Raw genomic sequence first — 25,906 nt, 5'->3', positions numbered from 1 at the left:
AGCCAGTCCTGTTCAAAAGCCTTGGTGTTGTTAAGGTCCTTGTTTTCTGTGTTGAGGGAAGGTTCCATTTTTGCTGCTATTGCTATACTCTATTTGGGACTTTGAAAGGAGTACAATGATACCCACTATATTGTAACTAATTTGTGCCTGAGGGACTCTTTCAATTGTATTTGGGCCAGGGCATGTGGCTGGCATTTGAAGCCGTTATTAGGTGTAGCATGACTGCCACATGGTTGGTTGCCCCTTGGATATGTGAATAATGTATCTGAGATATCATGGCAACAACCTAATTAGTATACGCTTGGTAACTAAAATAGGCATATTTCGTTTAACATTTTTTTTTATTATGCTTATCCCATTTAAGTTTGCACTTATTTTAGTTTTTTTTATTTTCTTCAGTGGTGTTACTTTCTGGGTGTCATCAGAGTATATATGGCATCAATTCCTGTAGTGCACTGGGCCTGATGTCCTGTAATGGGATTTCTTGTAATATCATGGTGGGTGGGTCATAGGGCATGTAATGTCACCTCCACTACCCGTAACATTTTGGGGAATTGATGTCCATGGATTATAGATGCTGAATCAGAAGTGTATGCATTGGGGTTGTTAATCTAACCTTTGCAAGTCTGAGCACTATATTAACTTCAACATTGTGTAAAAACACCAGAAAAGGCAGCTTTGTTGTACAAGTTCTGTACCCTAAATCGCTATCTCCGAATTCCTGCAGCTCACACTGATTCCTACCCTGCAGGCTCCCTCTTTCCAGACTTCAGCAACAGGATTTAAAGTTCCTAAAGGTTTGTGGAGCTACACAAACTTCTAATACATACCGGTTGAGCTCCCCCCTCTTTTTAAGATCTTGTGTAAGATTACAAGGATCCATGTTACCAGGACACCATTTTTCCATTCATCCACTTTCTTTTACATGCCATTGTTATCAGCTGTGTTTGTCCAATTGGGCGAATTAAAATCAACAAAGACTAACTCTCAGAATGCACTGATATGTCAAAGCAAAACCCATTAATGGAAAAGTAGCATGCCTGAGACAAGACGCCATCAAGTCACTCTAATTCTGTTATTATCCCTGTCTACAGGCACCTGTAGCACTATACGTTCTTTTATTTAGTACCATCACTTCCATCCCTTCTGAGACAGAGAGCTCACCCTTTCAACTCTCCTGGTGCAAGTACATTCACATCTCTCATTGGTACTTTACTTCAATACGGGGATCTTCAGCAATGCTTCACTCTTCAAATTCCTGCACCACTCTTTTGCGCACTTGCAGCACTCTTTCCTTTCAGATTCCTATGTGATCCATACCCCTGGGCACATACAGCAGCATTCACTTCTACCATGTTTTTCTTGTAATCTCTCCACCATTTTAGTCTCTTGTAACACTTTCTCCCTCCTTTTAGGTCCTTGAAATGCCTTGCCCATTTCCTTGGAATCCTGTGGCTTTCCTTCCTTGTAGGCTTTTGTAGTTCTCCACGGCATCTATGATGCTGTTGTCCCACTCAGGTTCCTGGAAAATACACTTCCTTCTGACTTCTGATGCATTCCTTACCTCAGTTCAGTATCAGTCACACTACTAGCATGATGTTATGAAGGTGGATTTTAGCCAGTAACAGTTTTTCACTGACCTCTTATTATAAGGTCTTATAGGCCCATAAGTAAAATGGCAAAAGTCACACTACAATTTCCAGGATGCTTAGTCTTGCCGGATAAAAATGAGACACGCTTAGTTCCCCTAAAAGTATAATAGTGCACAGCTTTGCTTGTGTCCCATCCTCCGTTCTTTCTCCTTACAAGTTACTGGAGATCTGCACCTTCTCCCACCAGGACGTGGTAGATTACAGCTAAGTAACTGTCTGGACTGCAACAGCAACCATAACCAAGTCTGTGGTGGTCTACACGCTTACCTTCGGGGGACTTCAGTTAAAGTGGAACAAACAGATAAAGTTCTGCTTCAATGAGTCACCTCAGCATGGCAGAATAAAAGAATGCTACACTCGAACTGCCCTGTTAACATATTGCCTAATTTTATGCTATTTTACCATAGAGGTACCACATTAAAGTTTAAGCCAGTCCTTCGCTGCTAGAAGCGGTGGCTTAGTTTTACCACACATTCTTTAAGTGATATTGTCAATGTGGAAAAAGATGCACCGATTCCATAATAGTGGCACTAGCAGCTATAACTAAAAACATCACCTAGTCATGATCTAAATAGCACAGTCTTTCTCTCAGTAATGTCCACTTTAGCTCTAGTAACAAATTAACAATATGGGGTGCTTTCATTTCAAAAATGGTGACTGTAGGTATATCGAGGGCTGCTTGCTTTTAAAAAGCAGGAAGAGACAGCCAAAGTAAAGGCCCACACTGTCATCTGGACTCCAATTTCCAGTGCTTAATTCGAACCGATGGTTGCAGGTGGTGGCCACCAGCACTCATTTTTAGGGACTGGGACAAAATGAGAGAGAAAGGCAGGAAAGGTATAAAGAAGGAGGAAGAGAAAAACTGGAAACAGGGACGAGTGAAGAAAGCAGGGATGAAACAGGTCCTGCAAGAGTAAAATAAAGGGACAGGGAGCGTTTGCTGCTAGCTGACATAAGTGTCAACCCCAACGTTCAACAGCGCTGGTAACGAGCTTTTGATGAAAGTTTTGAGCCCCGGCACTTAAAATTTTACAAATTAAGCACTGATCGTAGGTGAGTCAAGATGTATAGTGAGGCTATAGTTTTGTAAGGCAAATGCCCAGGATATGTTGTAACGTGCATCTGTTTCAATAAAGCCGCCTTTTTCACACAACCCAGTTGTCAGTGGTCTGTGCTGCCACCTCTTCCCCAAAACAGCCCGCTTGCCCTGGCACACTACCCTTGGTGCAGTGGCACTGGGAGGCAGGAATCTGAGAGGCTTACTGTACCTCAATTATGTCGGTCTTTTACTACCAAAGTACTAGGCAATGGAGCCACAGAGCTTGCCTGCATCACCGCCTAAGGTACCCTTGTACGCCACTTATGGGGGCTCACTAAAGTAGGTCTTAAGGAGCTTGGCACAGAAAGAGAACAATGATCGACCAATGAAAATTCAACCTCTCTCTCTCCTTCAGCCCAGGCTAACCACAGTGCAAGCGAAAAACGCAGGCAAAATCTGACCCGAGGAGAATTTTCCGGGGGCTTTGATCGTCTCTTTATCTCCCAGCATCACAGAACTGGGCTCAGCCAGCAGCCCATCTGGACACTGGAGCTCACATGAGAAGGAGGCATGGAGGAGGGGTGGGACCCTTTAACATAACCAGTGAGGGCTCCACCCTATCCCTCTCCCCCGGGAGGGCCGCGCGCACTCCTCACCGCTGACGAGCTGCTGAAATATTTATCGATTTCACAACGATCCCATTCTCTTACTCGTCTTGGCAATTAGTCCGCCTGCTTCCTCTCTGCCCCCTCTACCCCCCCCCCCCCCCTCTGCCCCACTCGCACCAGTGCCTGACAGAAAATCCATGGCCGCTAATGTGCGCGAGGCCTCGTAAACTATGAAATGTATTTCCGGGTGGCCCCTTCTCTCTTCTTAATTGTGAGATACGCACAAGGCAAGTGCTTCCTCTGCTTCGGTTGTTCGTTCTTCTGTTCAGGTGCGGTGATGGGTGGGTCGGTCGTGCTTGCACGTTTATTCGGTGGTGAGCATGTTTACAAACTCTCAGCCTTTGTCACCATGGTCATCCAGACCCCTGAAAAGGCCGCATAGGTTCCTGGGCAACCTTTTCAAATGCATGCGTGCGTGGATGGATAGGGCGTTGGAGACTGCACGACTTATATGGGAGGGATTGGGTTATATCGCCCATTTTATATTAAGAACCTTCATAACACCATAGCACACGTTTCCAGTCGTGCTCCAATGACTACGTTTTACATCCAACTCATGGAGCACTGCCCACTGGACATAGCCACTTAAGTCACTTTTTGCCATTGAAAAACAGAATGGAGGACACGTGGAAGAGCGGTCTCCCTAAAAGTAGGAGCTCAGGATAGTCAGCGTTTGGCTGAATACAATTTCACCCGAGCACTTCGCTTCCATACTGGAAATAACCTCGGGAACTCCCAGCAGAGAGCAAAAAACACGCACAAGAGCGCTACGTCACCCTTCTTTGACTAATGAAACGTGTTGAAAAGTAAGACAAATTGTTCCACCTTCATCTATTGTGCAAAGCATTCTCTTATCTCTCACAAGTCCACGCAGCCACACTAAAGCATAGTATATAGGCTGTCAGAGCATTGCTTCGATTGGAACACCAAAATATCTCATCCACAGATAACAAAGCATTAAGGTTACGTCGGTTAGAACATAAATCAGTCATAAGACAAGCTGGTGATCCACACGCAAAGAAACCCACACCGTCGCCCTCAGCCAGCACAAAACTCTACAGGCAAACAACTTCAAATATTATGGCTCATTCATTGCTACATTTTGAACGCACAACACTCGGAACCTTTCAAGGGACAAACAGAAAATAGCCCTGGAGAATATGCATATTTACATATGAATGAAATGATGGAAAAACCGAGAATTAATCCTCAGAGAAGATTAAAACCATGGACATTATCAAATCAAGCGCAGCACACATTTACCACTGCTGAACCTATCAGTAATCATCCAAATGTCATCCATAATGACACCTGTTCATAACAAACTTTAAAACGTGTGAGGTATAGGAATTAAAATTGTATACAATCAGTTGGTTCAACAAAGAACCACTTTTTGTATGCGTTAATGCCGTTTTTAGGTCTCGCCTGACCCAGCGCATGCGCTGGCGAGACTTATTGAGAGGGCTCCAAAAAGTGCTACTAGGCCAGCCTAAAGCTACAGTGCAAGTGCGCGGGCGCGCGCGCCGCGCTTTACCGCGATTACTTTCACTTTCGCGGCCACACGGCCGCTTTGATGTTTGAACGTGATCGCGATGGCGATCACTTTCACTTTTGCGGCCGCTTTGCATAGCCAATAGGTCTCGCTTTTGGGACCTTATAAGCATTTAGTTATGCAACTATTGCATGGCTAAACACTTATAAGGTCCCAAAGGCGAGACCTATTGGCTATGCCAATGCTTGTTTAAAATGTTTGCTAGAGCTAGGATTTCTAGTCTCTGTATATGGATATGGGATGACATACCCTCTGCCGTCATAAGGATATTGCAAGTCACGGTGGAGGTCCATAACCACACAGAGGAACAAGACTGTAGTCTGAGGTATGGAACAAATGGAACTCTGAAGTAACTTGCACTATCCTTATATAGGACAAGGGATACATTATTCCTTATAATACAAGGTCACACCATCACCTTTCTCACAAACTGCTCAAATCCTTGGTGCGCAGCTCTCTCATATGAAAGCGAGAGCACGTCTACCAATATTAAGAAAAAATAGAATCTCTTGTGCAAAATTAAACACATCAAAAAAGCGGTTAGATATCTGTTGCAAAAAGATGTTAGAATTTGTTTAATCCAAGTCAGTTTTTTTCTAAAAAAATCAAAGTGCAGCAGCTTTTAGTATGTAAAAAAAACCAGAAAAGATTCAAACTTTTCTTTAATTACCTAATAAGAGCAAAAAATAAATATGGTGCCGTAAAGATGTCCTTTCTGCTTTTCACCAAGCAGGTAAAAAAAACACAGAAGAAAGAAAAGCCACATTTTGTTTCCATTTTTTAAACAGCTGCTTTCATTATGCTCCTTGACCTCACTTCCCTTTCCCCTTGGCTGCTGGTTCTGGCAGCATGCATAATGATGTCAGAAATCCACTGCAATAAGTTTGTACAATGAGCGGCTACATAATGTTTGTATGATAGGTGACTAGATGCGTCGCAAGTCACCTCAAAGATATTAGGAGTTTTTTTACAGATTGCACAATCCCATGTATCATACTGAATTCCAGGACGTCCAACATGTATCTGGGTCTCTTGATTCACATGGCTTGGTCTTCACAGCACCACGATTGTTTCAACTTAAAGTCCTCTATAACAATATTTCTAAAGTTCCTGGAAGACTTAGTAGAGAATTAGGTTGATGGATATCTGTGTCTGACCTGCCAAGTTTGATGTTTCACGTAAATTTGTGAACGTGAGGTGGTTGAACATATGACCGACCATGTGTGCCTTGTACTACCAGTAGGACACAAACAGCCTGCATATTAATGAATAGGTTGGATAGAGGTTTTGAGTCTAGCTTATCCACTCTCATGTTAGGCATACTTTAACTGGTTTTTGTTGGCTTTGTTTTTTTGCTGGAATGCTAATTTAGAAGCTTCCTTGAGGAAATTGGGGTGGCACCCAGAGTGGAGGGGAATGGTAAACCACTGCTGCAAGAAGAGCTGGTAGGTTGGCAGCTATGCACTCGAATGATAAATTGGTTCTCTTGAGGTGTCGAAGTACATCAGATCACAATGATTTTATGGCTTGGGTAACAAATGCCACCTAGAATGACAATTCGGTGGTCTTCAAACCATTTTTGTGAGACCAACTTAGTGGTAGGTGGAGTCAGGAAGGAAGTCATGGGTGTACAGAGGGTGTGTGAAGGCTGAACAGGCTAGGTGGATCTGGCAGGTCAGGGATATTTGAAGTGGTGGAATGTGTCAAGTGCTTTGATCAGGACGCCACAGTGGGGAGTGTTTGATTTAAGTGGGTGTTGTAAGGAGATCAGCCCTTATCTAAGGATTGTGCTACACCTAGCTAAGGGTTAAAGTCTTGAAGAGATCAGATTAATCGTACTGCACAGGGAGATTTGATTCAAATCTGCCATCGCCCTACCCATAATAAAAGGCGACCTAATCATCGCAAAACGGGGCGCCACTACACTTGAGTCCATTCTACCTTGCGATTGGACAGACCATTACCATATTACCTTCCTCATCAATACCATTGTGACCCCAAAAAATGCCCAAGCCAAAAAACAAAAACACAGGAAGCAAAATCTACAGAACGTCAACCTAGACAACATATCGGCCCTTAGCCACAACTACCTGACCCCCCAGGTGGACATGGTGGACGTTCATGACCTAACAGAGCATTACAATTCATCCATCCTAAACATCCTCAATTCAATCCCTCCGCTTCAACTAAAAAGTGTATCCACCAGAATCTCTAAACCATGGTTCAATGAAAACCTCAATAATGAACGACGAAACCTGAGACTAGCAGAAAGAGCCTGGAGGTCATCACTTTCGATGGATAACTTGGAAAGGCTAAGATCAAGGAAAAACACCTACAATATAAGAATCAGAAACGTGAAAGCTACATTCTCAAGATCACAACTTGACCAAGCCAGAAACCGCCCCCAAAAACATTTTGAAATTGTCAGGCAACAATCCAGCAACCATCCCTATCCCCACTCCTCCCCCCCCCCCCCTCTCCAATACCGGTTCCAATAAGCCTCCTTATAGCAAAGAATTAGCTTCCTTCTTCAGGGATAAAACTATCATTATTGAAAAGGAGTTAGACAATGAGGGAACTGATACCGTCTAACTTTCCCACCATTAACCACCCATCACAGTCCTCCATCCCGATCGGTTACCCTGAGCTCTCCCTCAAAAACCATACCTCCTGGCACACTTTTACCCTCCTCAACGGCAGTGCCATCCAATACTTGCTCACACTGCTGAAACCATTGAATCACTTCATTGACCCTTTGCCTCCATTCATCTTTAAAGAGATCAAAAGGTCTATCCTCCCGCTATGGCCTAAGATAGTAAATGCCTCTCTCCTCCAAGGCATCATCCCAGATTGTCTAAAAGTAGGTCAGGTAACCCCCATTCTGAAAAAAACAATGGCAGACTGCACAGATTTAAACCATTTCCGTCCAATCGCCAACATTCCGACTCTGGCACAGCTTATCGAGAAATGTTACAGATCCAACTTTGCAATCACATAGATCAGAACCAACTCCTAGACCAACACCCGTCTGGTTCCCGCCAAGATCACAGCACAGAAACAGCACTCACTCACATAGTGGATGATGTCCTATCAATGTTGGATCAGAATGAAGCATGTCTTCTCATCCTCCTTGACTTATCCTCTGCATTCACCACTGTGAGACATCAACCTTCTAAAACTACTTGAAAGTAGGATGGGTCTATCTGGATCTGTCCTCCAATGGTTTACTTCATTCCTCCATAACAGAACCCAAAGAATCTAAATGGTTAGATTAATAGTCGTCACTATACTATATATATGTCGATCGAACTTGCCTGTTGACCTACTACTCGATTGATCTCGACCATGTCCCTCTAAGCTCCTAACGAAATTGTGCTCCTACATTTATTACTCTCCGATGCTTATATTTCTGTAAAGGCAAAGTATTTATGTACTGATGTATCCACACCCCCTTGTAAAGCACTCTAATACTCTCACGGATCTTGTTTGCGCTATATAAACCTTTATAAATAAATAAAACAAAATATTACAGAGCCCAACAGATCTCCCAGATGGCTTATCACTTGAACCCTCATTTGGAACTACCGTAATGGGTCAAAATTGAAAGCAGCCTCTACCGGGGGATGGAGAGCCCATCGCTCCAATATGCTGGTCCCAAGTCATCATTAGACCCGCATAATCCTATTCTACAGGAAATGCGTAAGGTATGGACGATGACTAATTAGCTTCTTTGAGAACACGGATTTACCCACCCCAATGCCCCGCTATGGCATCACTATGCCATGACTGTGGATCTGCGGAGTCCTTAGCTGAACTCTCACATGTACCAGCAACCCAGTGTCCAGTTTTGGAGATATTTACAACTGCAGCATTGCTTCAGATCAATGCTGAAGATACGTAACTGGCTTCACACATCCTCATCATTACATACATACTTGGTTTATCGGGGCCATTAAAGAAATTGATCACAGAACTGTATGACTTTCTGCTCACTAGGCAGTTCTCTGCTCTGCTGGAACGTCTCCTCCTACACTGGTGGCAACAGGGACCTGCCTATACTTACTCTACGATCCGATGGGCACATCTCATGGCTGACCACAACAGAGAACAGAAGAAAATCAGTTACTTTCAAATCCTCGATTTCTTAGCACTGGACCCCGAAAGGCTTTTCCAGGCAAAATGGTCGACTACCTCCAACTGCTGGAGCCGCACTCATCCACACAGTGATATTCTGCATATTCTATGGTCTTATCCAATGCTCCAATGCTCCAGCCCTATTGGACCCACGTGTGGCAAGTTCTCATGGATACCCGTGTCCCGAGCTGCCCTCCTTCAGCGGCCCATATAATGTAACACGATACCTGAAATGTCCCTACCATTACTAGACATGAGAACAGTTGTCTCTCTACTGTCTTGGCGACAGCAAAGATGTATATTCTTCGAAACTGGAACAAATACATTGCCCCCACCCTTGAGGACTATATGGACTGCATGGCAATGGCTGCGACACATGAGCATCTGATCTACAGACTAAATGGCCAAACACATCTCTTCTTAGACATTTGGGGCAGTTTTTGTGCCCCCACTCATGACGCTGCCCAATATATCCACTGACCTACCTGTGATTTCCTTCCACTGCTGATCCCTAGGTACGTGGGTATGTGTTTCATTTCGCTTTACAACCCATGTCAAAATGTAAGTACCTATTTCTTCTTTTACAAGTCCGTACTTTGTATCTTTCTACTTTGGTAGTTGGTGATTCTGTATGTAGACACTGTTTTGACCAAGTATCCCACTTTTGTGAGTGATTGTTCTTCCGGAGTATGTACCTAGTCTTTCTAGGATTGCTCTCATATTGTCCTAGTGGTGATTCTCTATTTCGAAGATCTTCAAGAAATTGTATGTGATGATGTCCTGGCTCTTTCATTCGGATGTGTTAATAAAGAATGTTTAAACTCAGGAAGCACCTCCCCTCTCAGCACAACACACACACACAAAACAATCCAGCATGCACCAAACTGGAACCTTAACACCGCAGTGAACACCAGAGGCACAGGCTGAACATAGGAGGGCAGACCTCCTATACTTGTACCTTGGCACTTACGTGATGAGGAGCCACCTTGAGCGCTTTCCCAATCCAAGGCAAGTGAGAAGGCAGATGAGAATGTCCACAATAAAAAGGAGGAGGTAGGCCAACCACCTGCAGAGAAAAAAGTGGGGAGTTATCGTCGGTCAGCAGAACAGTCTTCTACACTTAAGTACTCCATCTCACCCAGGTGGATACCTGAAGATCCCTGCAGCAGGAATGTTTCCTGCTCGAATACACATGCACAATTATTTTTAACACCTACCATTCCCCACTCACTCAGAAACTTTTCAGTGATACCCTCTCACTCAAAGCCTTCGAAATGGGGGAATAGGACATTAGTAACAAGTGGCAAACGGTCTACGGGGAAATCTAGAGATTGCACTACTGTCTGTTTGCTCTGAAAGGTAGACTAAGTCCTTGGCTTAGCCCTAAATCCTTTTTGAGGTCCAGGTTAGAGTATAGGAAAGAGGGGAGAGTGAGCTGCAGGAGGTATGTGATAGGAAGGAACAACAAAGAGGTGTTAAGGACATTTGCAGATTTTAGAGCATTAAGAATTGAGGTTTTGAGAATAGACCTCTAAAAGAAAGCAGTGGCAAGCCACTGCTATCGACTATGTGTACAGTACATGACAACCTGACATGTCTCCAAGATGCTCATTTAAACAACCACATCAGAATGAAATACTCAGTTTGCTGTGTCCAGAGCAAAACATGTGACCTACAGATGAGACCCAGAGCTGCATGAGCGGTACTCAACCAGCTGAGTTTACTTAACAAGCATACGGCCAATGATGGAAGATAGAAGTAGGAAGAGTAACTTGACTGTCATCCAACTGCACAGTGTAGTAAATCTATTTCTTATAACACTGCTCCAAAAGAAAAGGTAAACAATCTGTGTAAACCCAGGTCATTGCGACAAGCGCACGGTACAAAATCCTCACATCCAAGGAGCCAAGACTCCCACAATGAGACTATGACAAAGGCAGAGACTATCAGTACATGAAGAGCAGCTGGATGAACCAACCTAAAGCAGTTAGGGATGCGCAGGTGCCTCAGACACACCCACATCCGTCTATTGTGAGACTGTTTACCATACACCGCCTGTAGCTGGGCATCAATATCAGGGCAGGCATGTCAGAGTTTGAGACCCAAGGAACTCCGGATACACTTGTAGCCTAGGTAGAAGTGTCACAAACCCCAGCTGGACATCACATCATGAGGTACACCCTAAATATCGAACTCAAGATATAGGTGGGTCATAATATAGAGGACAAAATCTCAAAAAATAAAATCCATAAACAGGGGTGTAAGTCTAGGTTTCCTATACCTACCTCCACATATATGTATCTACGCAGCACATATATCTTCACGGTACATAAATGTGGAGTTGAGAAGAGTAAATCCATACTTCCCTATATTCACTTACCATTCCATATTTTGTCCCTCGATATTCTGTTCCAAATATTCTTGTACCACAATACTGTTGATGTCGATATTCAGTAGTACAACTGCACCACGGCATGGCGGTCTTCTCACATCAAGAGTCTAATGTGACCATTTTATGTTCCCAAAAATCTTTTAATCCTGTCCCTTCACTTGGCTCTTGAAAATTCGAAAGGTTTACACAATACGGAGGTTATTTTTATGCTGGAGGAAGTTATAAGAAGAGCAGAATCTTGTACGAAAAGACATAGGGTACAGTGCAGCACTACTGAACGATGTCTTGCATGTTGACGTCACATGCTGCTTCTGCATTGCTGCTCGGTCGAGGTGTGGCTCGGTTCTTGGCACGGCCAGGACCTCAGGCCTCGGCTGACCACTCTGGTCCATGGCTCAAGGTTTTTCCTTTGCTCACAACTGCTTGCAGTAAACCCACAGTAAGTTCGAGCAGGGAGAAGCGAACGGTGAAGCAGTGCGGCGTATTGTGCGCGGCACCGCCAGAGCGTCTATTGGTCAGTTAGGGCTCGGGAGTCTTTGCTGGTTGGGTGCTTGGAAGAATCCCCAGGAGAAGCTGGGAAGGAGTCGGCTTAGGTAGTTTGGGTGAGAGCCTAGGCCCCCCATCAGCCATACAATCCACTCCACGTGCCAATCTTTGTTGCATGATGGTGTTGAAGCTCAACTACTCTTGCCACCAAACTATTGCACATTTGCTTTTGTGGTATTTGGACTGGAGTTGTTTAACCCCATCCAGGACAAAGTGGCGCAAAGGTGTGGCTGGGGTAAGTGACAGAAGGAGGAGGAATATTATGGAGACGTGTGCCCTCCAGTGGGGAGTGGTGGGGGTCATTAAGGGGGAAAAGCTGGGGGCAGCAGGGGCAACCAAGCTAGGTTTTGGTGCAGCTTGTGGCCCTGCGAAACCCTAGTTGTTTCATCCTCCTCCCCCCACCATACCAGTGCCTGGTAATATAGTATCTGGAGAGAATACAATGACCACCTGATTTCTCCCCTGCAAGAGTTGTGCTAACATCATTGGTATCTGTGGATAAAAATCAAAATGACGACAAAAGAATTGAGATCGGGGCATTTGATTTGAGAGGGCCTCTACCAAAACCAAGTTTAATCCAATGCAGAATAGAGCCTCCTTTATCAATGCATTGAAAGGCAAGAACCAGAATGTCTCCCTCTGGGTTAAAGAGAAAATTGCCCAAGAGGAGCTGAATGATAGCACAAAACCCAAATGGGGCAAAGTGGGGCCAATTCTCTTGAATAGCCGCATTGAGGCCTGTTGGGGATAAGCCTACAGTAAAGTCTCTCATTGTGGATAAGTCAACAATAATGCCTGTAGAGGATCAGCCTCAAGGAGAAGAAACATCTTTTATATTGATTGAGGATTTTACGCTGCCGCACATAGATCTAGAATTATGTAGGAAATGTAGGCCACAAGAGAAGGACAATAAACGACATATCTTGGTCACGCCCCTTGCTTGCAATTTTTTTTAGCAAAAACGCCCTCAGAAAACTGCTTGTTGTCTCAAATGAGGGCCACGCCAGATTTTGAATTAATCGGCAATCAGTTGTACAATCCTTTTGACTGGAAGGCTAAGGTTACAGCTTCTTTTTTTTTTTCTAGAGAGAACTTTATTTTCTATTTTAGCTTCGCTAGAAAAATTTGTAGGAGGTCTGACACTTCATGATACTCTTATCGCGATATTGAAGGTATTAATTAGTGGAAAAGAGAATAAGGGGAAGGTAGTACAAGACAATGTGTGTGAGACTCAAACAGTCTCTACTGGGGTGGCTTCTGAAGTAAATATAGGGTGACCCCAAAGCTGTGATTTCTCCAAATCTCAAGCTCTGATTTCGACTAACTAGCTGGAACGCCGCAGTTCAAAGTATATGAAGAAATTTCCAAAGAAGTCCCCATAGTAGAAAGCCTCATTTGCTCTAGAAGATATATTTTTGACTCTGGTTTGGGCAATCCTGAAGTAGCTGGAACCTCCATGAAGGCCTTGAATATGGAACGTGAAGTGTTTCCAATTTTTAAATCTAAATTTACGCAGAATTAAGTGTGGATGTTCTATGTTACCCTCAACCTGAGAGGGAAGAAAAGATTGTACCGGTGAATTTAAAAGAAAGGGTCATAAAAAAAAACTCTGATTTCGATATGCCTAGAGGGCTTGAGTCAAGAACACCAGTTAGAACCTCTGGTGGTGGGCCTACAACCTCTAACGAAACGTCCCTCTATAAAGAAGAAAGCTGTTGAGCTAGCAATAGTGTCTCCTGCCTGTCAGCTAATTCCATGCCCTTCATCCCTTAATCCAGCGGCTGCTCCGATTGTGGACCTATGTAAGATGAAATGTCTGTCTGTCGTTCCTCAACCAGGATATCAACCGTTGCCTCTCTGTAATGCTGATGTTTGTATGTTAGATTTTGCTCCTCTTTTTGATTTAATTTTTAATCGTGCACCTTTACTGGATTATTTTGCAGACATTAAGACACCAAATTTAATTCAAAAGGAGTGACATTTCATTGGTTACTTTATTGCACATTGGGTCAGGGACCAAATTGAGGGTCATTTTTCCTTCAAAGATCATTGCGAACACAATACTGCAAAACTGTGAAAGTTTCTAAAGCAAAGATATTGCTGTTTTTCCAGTGTTTAATAAGTAAGCAGGCACAAGGAAAGTTTGATCTTATGACAAAAAAATGGGTGGGCATGCGGGGTTAAATCCTCTTATCCCGCTAATGGGGAACTTCTAGTAGATCTTAAGGAGCTAAAAGTCCACTGTGGCAAAATGGTAGATGGGTGTCATTCATGCAATCTGCAAATTTTCATGATGAATGTGCAAAAGATGACATTTAAAAATGAAACTAATTGCCGGGTGTTCTAAATGGTGCACCCACATCTAGTTTTTCACTGATGCCCCACAATTAGCAATGAGTTAAAAGTGGTCTCCTGGAATGTAGCGGGCATAAAGAATAGTGGAGAGAAGTTTCAATTCTTAAGTTCATTTAAAGCGGACGTGATCTGCCTCCAGTGTGAAGATTTATTTATTCTAGATTGTAAAGCCAGGCCATCGAGGAAGGGTCATGAAAAAGGGGGGGGGGGGGGGGGGTTAGCGATTCTTCTAACAAAATTAAGTGGAAATACGTATGTTACAGAGATTCCTCTCATCTCTTTGTAGTAGTAACATTTTTCCCCGCTGGTGGGTATATAGGGTTTTCATCTCTCTTACTGGTAAATGTTTAGATCCCACCTGATGCCTCCTATGACACGCTTGTTACCAAAGTCTTTACGTTTATCAAAAATTGCCTAGATAGGGAGCAGGCCTCACACGTAATATTGGAAGGAGACTTAAACTGCAAAATCTCCAATCATGCTTTAAACCAATTGTGGGATGTTGAAAAAGAGGAAGCACTGTCCATCCCCCCCATTGTATTCCCACTTAATGTAAGAATTGACAAGAGATTGAGAAGCAATGACTGCTTAATTGCTAACTGGAGACTGCCATCTGACTCTCCAGGACAGAATACGCATAAATCTCCAAGGGGGAAGGCTATTTTGGATTAAGTGGTGTTTGGATGCTCATCATACTTTTTGTTGGGCGATCTAGAAATAGTTGACTCCACCCTTAGTGATCATTGTTTGTTGGCCTTTACCCCGGGAACTAACACTTCTCCCGTCTGTTCTTGGAATTTTAAACGGGCCTCCCCTAATTTTTTTTTTTTTTTAAAAAAAAGAGAAGCCAGTGGGACCCCAGAATGATTTCTATCCTAAAGAAGCAAATTCGAAAATGCAGTCTCTTGGGTGGGTGACATATTATGTGGTTTTAGTATGTTTATGAGGCAGATTGTAACAAATTCCACTTCGCGATTGCCCAAGGGTAACTTCAAGCCTATTTATTCCTCTTTCGATCCTCCTATGAAAGATGGAAATAAATGGTTTAGTCAGGAAATAATTTATATTGTACTCATCTGAGCAGAACACCCACCTGTCTCTATTGAAGAGGCGACGGAGCCGTTTAAAGGCCGCCTGAAAAAGAGATTAGTGACTGGTTATGGATTGACCTAAGGGAGGCTGTTGTTAAGGGACAGACAAGAACCTTTTTTTGCATTAGTAGAAGAAGGTTGTGGGACAAGGGTTAGATCCATCCCCTCAACAATTGAGGAAGATAGCTGGATTCACTTTATTTCCACTCTATATGCGGCAAATGGAGAGCCTGATAAGTTCCCTGTGCCAGAATTGAGTATTTCAACCAATAACTCTCCATCAACAAAGGAAATTTAGCTGCCCATTCAAGGAATGCGTTTATCTGCTGTGATGAGTCCAGATGAAGTCCCAATCTTGACAGTGAATTAGGAAGTGTCCTTTTGGAGTAAAATATTAAATTGTGTCTTTAAAAGCAGCTAGAGAACAGGAATGTCCCCCCTCCTAGTCCAGAAGTATCATTGTTCCGGTACTTAAAAAGGGAGACTGATAACAGTAATGAAATTGTCGTTAGATCGCTCTTCTAGATGCTGTGGGTAAAGTCTTTACGAAATGCCTGTTACGGTTAAGTGCGTGGGCAGGGGATAATAAAATCATTCTGCTTGAGCAAATGGGATTTAGGAGAAATCACTGACAATATTGCTGCCCTACAACTGATTAACAAGAAATGTGAAACTGTTAGAGGGAGAGTGATCTATGCCGCCACTATAGACTTTTCCACGGCATTTGATAAAGTGGACTGAGTGATGCTATGGACAAAGCTGCCAGGATTAGGTATGCCGGGCACCCTTCTGCATTCAGTTATCATCCCCCACTCTTCAACCTAGTGTAGATTATTATTCGGTGGGGATCAGGCCTCTTTAAGGAAATAATAATGAAGAATGGCCTAAAACAAGGGTGCCTCTTAGCTTCACTGATCTTCTCTTTATACAGCCCTTCTCACACAAAGTAGGGGCATAGCCCCGACTATTGGGAGAAGAGCAGTAGCAAGTTTATTATATGCAGATGACATAGTTATTTTGGATCTCACCCCCAACGGTCTTAATAGTCGATTGGAATTATTGCAACAATTTGCCCATGCACATCATTTGAAGATTAATATCTCTAAAAACAAAATACTGTGCTTTAATGGCAAGAAAAAAACAATCATGCAAACTTTCCTTGGTATCTGGGTGCCCAAAACTTAGAAGTAGTGAAGACCTACACTTTTTTGGGTAAAATAACATGCAGTAATTTGAGCGATAGGGCTCATGTTGTGAATAATACGTGTAACGCACAGTCTCAGGCCAAGGGTATGGGATCCCTCTATAGGACGACAGGCAGAAGACACTTCTCTTGTCTTCTAGAGGTCTATAGGGCTAATATCTCCGCCTCGCTGCTTTACGCAATAGATGTTGCTAATTTTTTATTTTTTTTAAATAAAATAGAAAAGCAAGTGTTAAGAAATCTCACTTCTTGCAATACTTCGATTTCAATGTCAGCATTACGGCTGGAAATTGGAATGAAAAGTGCCTTTGCTCAGGGCCTGGCGGGGGTGCTTTACTGGGTGGCCTGCCTGGAGAGGAGTAAAGAGGACTCACTAAGCTACTTTATGAGAAAATAAATTCTTGTGGACAAAAGAGAAAAGAAATTAGTCTACAGAAAGTTCATATATGCTGCAACCCAGCTTGGGCTACACTCAAACTTGGTCCTTTCACTCCCAGTGTTACTACTAGAGGCTAGCCAACACAGACCTCACAGGCATTAAGCTTTCACCTGGATAGTGAAGTGTGCCTTAAAAATAGAGGATACCAAAAGATATTTGTCTCACAGACGGAGATGGTTTTAGATCTTGCTGCGATTAGGTATGCTTTCTTTGAACTGTCTTACAGCTAAATGATATGGAAGCTCTGCAGAGTTAAATTATTTTTTTTAGAAGGGGACAGAAGACTTTGAGCAGATTTTGTTTGCCCAGCTCTTTTACTGAACCTATGTTTTTGAAGTTGTCAGTGCGAACCTCCACAGACATTGTGCAGTTACGTTATGACCCCCCTAAAGAATTGTGTTGGATATAGATTTTTTAAACTTTAAGTGTTTTTAGGTCTCGCCTAGCGTTGAAGTGCATGCGCTGCTCACTCTGCGAGATGTATTGTCGTCAAGTTGATTTCGGAAGTGGGGTTTAAGCCCCGCCCCCCTTTTCTATTGGCTTGCGTCAACATTTAGGCTAAATACTGGCTCGTGATTGGAAATCGGGCCTTTTTGTTACCATCCTGTCCCATTTTCAGACATCCCATATTGACTGGCTGACTCCATCTTTGTTTGTCGTGACGTAGGAGGGTCTGCTGCTAGCCTGTTTACTGGCTTGTTTTCTGTGCTTTCATGTTACTTCGAAATTTTGGACCCACTCGGGTGCAGACACTAACTCCGCCGGAAGGACTCTACGCTGTTAAAGTTGTGAAAAAGCAGAGTTGGGTCACAAAGCAATAAAAAAAAATAAGCATTTGTCTGAAAACCATGTTTCTCTTCAGTATGATAAAAAAAAAATTGAGGAACTAATGTTTTCTCCCTGTACAGTGCTCTGTAGCTTTGTTCCAAATCACCCGCCCTTGGAAGGAGTTTGAGGTGAACGGCGTGTGCTCTTTTTTAATGTTTTTTTTCAAGATGATACAATCTCATGCAGTAAAGCACTTGGCGAATTCCTATATAAATAGACCACGCCTTCACTTAAAGCAGTTTCAGTCCGCCGCACGCTCTAGGACAACTTGGGGGCTGACTTCTAAAACAGTGAAAACAACCCCCCAAGATTCGCACTCCCCCATTTCAGCCCCATTCTCGTGGTGAATACAGCATAAATTAAACATGTAGGATTTATCAACGCTGCTCTGGGAACGTCCAAGAGAAGACAAGTTGTCACTGTGCTGTTTCGCATCAGAACGCAGAGCTTGCAAAACCCACAGCCCGGGAGGTGACCAAGCACGATGTAGCATTTAAATATAATGTGTGACGTAATTAAAAGATGCATACTCTTTATTCTGATGCAACAGTACTGAATGCCAGAACATATAAACATGCCAGGTTCTTGGGTCCATATCTATGCTATTTTATTTTTTCAGCTGTCTACGATGAATGAGTTATCGTACATCATGAGAATTCAGTGCTTATTAGAGGCAATCATTTCAAAGGACATCGCCAGTGCCAGGTGGTGCTCATCTGGAAAGTAATAATAAAAAAAGTTGCCCAAAGTCAGCACACAGACTTGAGGGGTGTTCGGCAAACACACACAATCCGACGGTCCGCAAATCGATACTTGCACGTATTCGATTTGGCATTCAAAAACATGACTTTCCCGACATGTTCGCTACAGTAATGAATGTCTCACCTCATTACAGCGTGAATGGGGGTCCGAGCTATCATGTGTACCTTACATCTCCTAAAGCAAGATGTTACCGACGTTCGTCATTCGCCAGGCAGGCTGGAGGGCTTTATGTGCTTGTGTGTGTGTGAGGGGGGGGTGAGACATTATTGCCCTGCATGCACTTCGTGTTTACTCTGGTCTGTTTTACTGCGGGCGCCTTGTGCTGCGTGGACACGATCAGGGCACACTCGCCTGACACCTGGCTTTGGGGTTGGGGCGGTGAGTTACACATCTTTCACTTGAAGCAGGATGATTAGTTACACACCTCCTTGTCCCCACATCCACCCATCTGACTATTCATTAATTTGTCCCTTAGTGTACTCCACTCTCCGACTAACCAGCTGTCTGCTTCCCTCCTTTCTCTTTCTCTCTAGCATCTGCCACTTTGTCAACAAATCTCTACCCTCTTGTAGCATCTGCTCCTTTCCTCCATCCATCCATCCATCCATCTACTTGCTCAGTAGCCTCATTCCTACATACGCTCTTCGTAGACCATCCATCCATCTTGTTCAATAGCATCATAGCATCATTCATACACAAAGACCATCCATTGTCTTCAGTAGCATCATCCATACATACACTCTTTACAGCCCGTCCATCCATCGAATCCATCCATCCATCTGTCCATCCAGCCATCCATCCTGTTCAATAGCATCACATGGGGAGGACTGTCGTTGAGTGGCCACAGGGAGATAGCTATAGACGGAGGAAAGACTAAGAATTAGCGGGGTTTTTATCGTACGGTTGATGAATGGGTAGAAGAAATTCTTTATTTGGCCAGGGTCCAGGTTGATAAACAAGCATTTGGAATGCAGCAGGTCTCGCGTTTAAGCTACTGGCATTGTAAATGACAATGCGTTTTATTTATGTTTGAAAAACGAAAACATAAATAAAAGGCATTGTCATTTATAATGCCAATAGCACAAACTCGTATAAATGCGAGACCTGCTGCATTGCAAATGCTTGTTTTAAATTTGTATTGATTTTATTGTATGCCTGAAATTTCTGCTCCGATTTGGTTTGGTCCGTCTATGAATTTGAAGGTTTTGGAGAATTTGTTCATGGTATAACTTTTTATATAAGACTATTTGAATGTTCTCTTTTTACGTGGCTCTCTTCGGAGTTTCATAACATGAATAAAACAAACTGGACTACAGTGCAACAGACAAATGGTAGAGAATTACAGACAGCAAGGGGAAAATAAGGAAATTATTAGCAAGAACACCAAAGAGCGCAGCAAACAAGAATGGAGGCGACCAAGAGAAAGGGAAGGTGAAAGAAAAACTCACAAAACGAAGGATGGACACATCTTATGATCAGAAACATGCTGATTGAATAAAACTGAAATTTTGAGAAATCTCTTCCCTAAGATGTTTTAATTAAGGAAGGGCCTCTGCCACGCCTAAAAAAAAGCACTGGCATAGCCTATAGGTTTGGAGTTGACACCTAATCTTTTGGCTTTGATAAAACTGGTTTCATTTTGGGTTTTGTAAAACTTTATTTTTGGGGGAGCTGCAATGCTCTCCCCAACATATAAAAAATAATAACCTAAAAGCAAACTTTTTTTTGTATCAAAAAGCATACATTGCCGTAGTGGTCTGTGGCATTAAGGGGACTACTTTGTGTGTGAAAATACTGCAGGGAACTACTTTGTGTGGACGTGCTCTTTGTGAAAGAGCTCAACTGAGTCACTCAAAGTGAAGTTAGCCACTGACTGAAGTGGGCTGACCCACAGTGAAATGCTTTGGTGGGTGGAACAAAAACGTGAATGACAACAGACCAATGGATAAATAAGGCTGTCTGAAAGCCGATACAATTAAGTATACTGTACATATAATTTTAGTAGAATCAAAAGGTCTCGATGCAAGAGGTAAAAAAATTACATATTTGAGGGACATGTCCCCAATGTGCCTGCCCTACTAGGTGTTATTCTGAACTGTGTCTCCCTTGGCCCATGGCCGAAACGTCACTCGGGGACTGTCTGAGGATGCAAGAAGCCTTGAAACCACTGACAGTGACGTGAAGCCTTGAAACCCCGGCCAGTGACGTGAAGCCTTGAAACCCCGGCCAGTGACGTGAAGCCTTGAAACCCCGGCCAGTGACGTGAAGCCTTGAAACCACTGACAGTGACGTGAAGCCTTGAAACCCCGGCCAGTGACGTGAAGCCTTGAAAGCCCTGCCAGAGATCGAGGCAGAGGAAGGCAGGGCAGACATTAAGTCCTGACAGCACTGCAAAGATCGAGGCCATGCGATCCAGAGCCTTCAATGTCCTGTGATCGGCGACTGGAGATGCAGAGGCCTTGTTAGACATGCGAGGACGACGCTGCCCGAGCCTTGAAGAAAAGAGAAATGAGGAAGTAAATGTTCTTCCTCTTGTAGCCAGATCTCCAAAGGGAATCGGAGGATTTCCTCCGAAATGCGTGCGTGGGAAAAAAAAGCCACATTTAGAGGCTCTGCGTAGTTCTACGACGAGCTCACTATGTTATGCAAACTCATTTCACCCATGGAAATCAGGGGAGATTAAATGGTCCACTTATGTCACTCTGCTGTCCAACATTGCAATGGAATTCAGAGGGGACTCCACACCCTGGGGCACCCTAGAAAGCGGTTACAGAAAGGATTGCTGTCTGATATAACAGGCAAGGTAAAGTTTAACCAATTACCAGGCTGAACTTGCCTCTCGAGCAATTCACATTCATTTCACCGTGTGCCACTTGCCCCTCCCTTCCGTTGCAGAAATGTACTGGAAGTTGTACCAAGTGCTGATTGCCAAGAGGTACGAATTGTGATCATATGGGCACGCCCGGCACGTCCTTTGATTGGCCCTGGGTTCATGCCAATACCCCGGATAGGTGGATAAGAATCAACCTCCCATGTCAGGAACTTTTGAATTTGTCTCGCGCTCCTGGTGAAACTCAAGCGACCTAGATGGGTCTGACCAGGAACAGCCCTTTGACTATGCTCTTTGCCTGCCGGCCAACAAATTGGAACCAGACCCAGATGCTGAAGAAGCATTGGTACTTTGTCTTTTGGAGCGGTGCTGCTAAGGAGAATAGGAGGAATCTTCTGACCTCCGGAAGGCAGATCAACCAACAGCTGTCTTGTTCTGCATGTTCAGGAGCCAAAATCGTCTACTGCCAGGTGGCGGTGCCTAAACCCGAGCCCCGGCGTCTCTTAAGGACAGGAGAAGTGCTGGCCCCATTGCAGAACTGCACCTGATGGCGAGCCAGCTCGTTTACCTTTCTTAGTTTGTGGGTGGTGGAATCCCATGTCCAGTCTAAAAGGGCCACAGGTGTTTATCTTTTATCCTACGTCCTGGAATTGTGTCCTGTTTGTAAATCTGGTCGTCCGGAGTCATGAACTGTTTGAACCATTCAACCTTGACATACCTTTCCAGACGTACTGCAGCCTCATGGTGCAGTACGCCTCGTTGTAAAAAACAAAAATGTAAAAAAAAAACAAAAAAAAAAACGAGTTAGCAGTTTCCAGTGGGCACCACTGTGTGTGTCCAGTGGATGCTCTAGAGCTCGCGGACTCCGCGACACTGGCGACATTTGCTGTGGCCAGTCATTTACGAGGTTCAGTTCTCTAAATTCTCATAGCGTCAATGGAGGACCTCAGCTGCCAAGGCTCTACCCACTATTCCCAGGCATTAAATTGAGTCTGGAACCAGTTAGCAGCGTAATTGGTCTTTCTTGTACTATTTTAATGACTCCCAATTGGGCGGCCAGCTGATCACAAAGGACCTTCTCAAATGGAAATTGAAACATTGATTTTGGGATCAGCATATTTTGCCAATCAGAAATATTTGTTTGGGGGTGAGTGAGGGCTTCAGTTCACTTTAGTGGTGTTATTTTACATCTTTTTCTTCAAAAATGTTTGGCAGATTCTCAGCCACCTTAGGTTAAGTCTATTGAGCGGGCTTCCCTTGCTTCTGTGGCTACTAAGGAAGAAGGGCAAAGGGCTGACATATTGATATTTTTGCATCATCCTGTCTGAATAATCCTGCCACTGAGAAACAATGCTAATGTAAGCAAGAAAGACCAAATGGTGTTCTGAGTAGGCCTGTCCCGGGAACTCCGCTTTGTTCGCGGAATTTTCTGCACTCCACAGAGCTTGTGGAGTGCTGCAAACTTCACTCAGCGTAGTGCAGTGGAGTTTTTTCCTTGCTTGCGCTCGCCAACACTAAGTTGGCGAGTGAGAGCTGCCACTCGGGTAGAATTTCTACTCGAGTGGCAGGAAGATCAGCGTGAACAGCAGTTTGCGCTGCACTCCGCCACTTGCGGAACTCTGCTGAGTTTGTAACTTCACGGAGTTTGCGCGGAACTCCGCCTAGGCCTAGTTCTGAGCTTGTGGAGGACTGGGAATCTCACCCCCACGGGACAAACAGTTACATAAACTCCCATGACATTCTCATTATAGCGCCTTACAACTCTAAAAAATAGCTATGATCCAGAATGTGCTAGGAGCGTCTGTTTTTCTGCTGTCCATTACTTTAGGCGGTCCTAGTTGATCTATTTCAAATTACAGATCTTTTGTTTTTGAGAAAACATTATATAATACATTCGGCAATGCCAAGATGAATGAGGGACCTCACCTATCGACCAATCACTGTTATTGTCAATCCAGATCTAGCTGCATAGGCAGACACCAGTAGACCACTATGAAAGCTGTTGTATGTAGTGAGAACAAAATCAAGGAAGAATAAATCACAGGTCCTGTTTTTTTTTTGCCAGGGTCTTATGATCTCCTGCATTGGAGACCCTCATTCACATTAAGCGTACGGAGCGGTATATGTTGATTCTCCAGTTGGTTGGATAAGTGAACAGCATCATCATTGGGTCATATCACTTGAGTGCTCGTTTCTCTAAGTGATCTACAGTTTTCCACCAGGAGTGAGACCATCTGGTTTTATGACAGTTGTGATTAGAGAATGAAAAAGTATCTAAATAATGTGAGCGAGATTAAAATTGTCTCCATTCTTTAATCCGGTCTTTTATTTACCAAGGAAGGGGCAAGGTTAAAAGGAAGGTAGGCGGTGCAAATATGGAAGAGTTACTGTTCACCACACCTGATGTATGGTAATGGATGGTTGATATGTTTCGTCCCTTGGTAGCCCCTGCTGGTCTTCTTCATGACCAAAAAGAAAAGGTTGGCTTCCTTTGAGGTAGCTAGTGTGGATTAAGTGAGTCACTTACCCACCTTCAACAGTGGGCCCGTTTGCTCAGTTTCCTGTATGGGTTAGAGGTACATTTTGTTTCTATAACTTATGAAGGTAATGTACATTGCTCCTTCGGGGAAATGAAGGAAAAGAGACTCGCTCAATCTGGCGCCCTGTCTGCATCTGCGCCGACTTTGTCCTTCGCGCCCCCGGGGAACTGAAGGAAAAGAGACTCGCTCAATCTGGCGCCCTGTCTGCATCTGCGCCGACTTTGTCCTTCGCGCCCCGGAGTAAGGACAGAGTCAGCGCAGATGTAGACAGGTCGCCAAACTGAGCAAGTCCCTTTTCCTTCTGTTCTACCAACGCCAAAAGCATGTTATCTATTTTGCAGGTCAACACTTTTGTAAAAAAAAAAAAATCATTATGTCTGCATTTAGCAAAGCGAAGGAAGGGTAACATGTACTGCCCTTTGGTGTCTTTCCCTGGCTTTTGGATAAGAGTGACCTCTGCCTCGTATATAGGAAATATGATTCCAGGTGTGGCATTAAGTGAATTAATCAGGTTTGTCAGAGGGCCAAGCAGTAGCACTGATGGTAGGTCATCTGGCCTTCATGCCTTCTTCGGCTTAGTTTGTAAGGGCGTATCCAGATCCACCCTCCATTGCTGGAAATTTTTTTCATCTAGGGCTTAATCCAGAAATGTAATAATTTCGTTTTTATATGTCAACTCGACTTAGTATAAAAGGTAGGCAGAAATTTGCAAAGGTATCTCTCTTCACCGATTTGTCATTTGTGCTATTGTCGTCTTCTGCCTGAATCGCTGCTACATAGGATTTCACCCTTTGTCCTTTAAATCTCAGACGTTTGTCTGCTTTTTTTTTCCCCCTCTTAAAAATATTGTTTCAATAGCAGGCACACAAATTCTGCTTTCTTAGTTTGGAGTATTTGGCCTTAAACATGGTTATATCCAATGTGAGCGAGGGAGAGGAGTTTTGTTTTTCAAATTCGCTTAATTGAATTAGTAATTTGGATTCTGCTAGGATGTCATCTTGATGGGTTCTACTTAAAACCACTATGGCTTACACTACCATTATTGTAGCTTTAAATGCGTTCCAATGTGTATGTAAAAGTGTCGTGGTAGTCGTTTTAGGCCATGTCATTTTAAATTCCTCGCCTAAGTGCCTTCCTATGCATCTGGTCCCTAAAAAGGCGCATCAGCATCTTCCAGGAACCAGTCTGTATAGTGGCCTATTTACCTCCCATTAACTGTGAGCAAAATTAAAAAGTACCTCCCACCATTTGGGGCCCCCAGAAGTCTACCCAATGGGTTCCTTGATAAGGAGTCTATGCCGGCATATGTTCTATGAGCCGAGAAGGAAAATTAACAGTCTAACCCTAGGATGTGTCTCCAAATTTCAGTTCAGGCTTGTTCTAAGACATCTTCATTTTAAAAGATACAGCGAAAAATGGACACTGAGTTTGTAGAGTGTGATAATAGTGTAATATTACGTACCAGGTCCAGACCTACTTCCGCCTCCAGGAGCAAGCCTTGACTTAAATCGAAAAACGAACTAGCTAGCCTTGGAGAATCAAGTAAACTAGAGAAGTAACTTGGGTATCCAGCTGTAATGGAGTAGTGCCAGCGGTCTTAGGTCATCTGTGGTGAATGACATCACGCACCACGAACACTACCCAATAACCACTGACTGAGTAGAGATCCCACAGGAAGGAGCATGGTGTCTCTGTTGAGGGACAGAAGGAGATAATGAGAAAACAATGGAGGGAGAGCGAGCTGTGATACCACTGAGCAGAGAAAGGGATTGTTCGGTCAATCCTGTATCTCTAAAATGATTACAAAGCTTCATCATTACGGGCAAATCACTAAAAACGGACCATCAAGGACACATTTGAAGAGTTTGCCTCCA

At 43.7% G+C, this 25,906-nt stretch overlaps 1 protein-coding gene across 2 annotated transcripts in view; it reads right to left on the bottom strand.

Annotated features, from left to right (window-relative positions):
- TTYH2 (tweety family member 2) overlaps window positions 1-25,906 on the bottom strand; it is a 323,403-nt gene that overhangs the window by 114,417 nt on the left and 183,080 nt on the right. For both annotated transcript variants that reach the window (XM_085617358.1, XM_085617359.1), the window contains one exon: window positions 10,016-10,111. In XM_085617358.1, the coding sequence (XP_085473484.1) occupies window positions 10,016-10,111 (96 nt within the window). The remainder of the gene's footprint in view (window positions 1-10,015; window positions 10,112-25,906) is intronic.

Source organism: Triturus cristatus, chromosome 7, assembly GCF_964204655.1.
Source record: "Triturus cristatus chromosome 7, aTriCri1.1, whole genome shotgun sequence".
Classification (NCBI taxonomy): Eukaryota; Metazoa; Chordata; class Amphibia; order Caudata; family Salamandridae; genus Triturus; species Triturus cristatus.
This window is presented reverse-complemented; position numbering and strand designations above follow the sequence as displayed.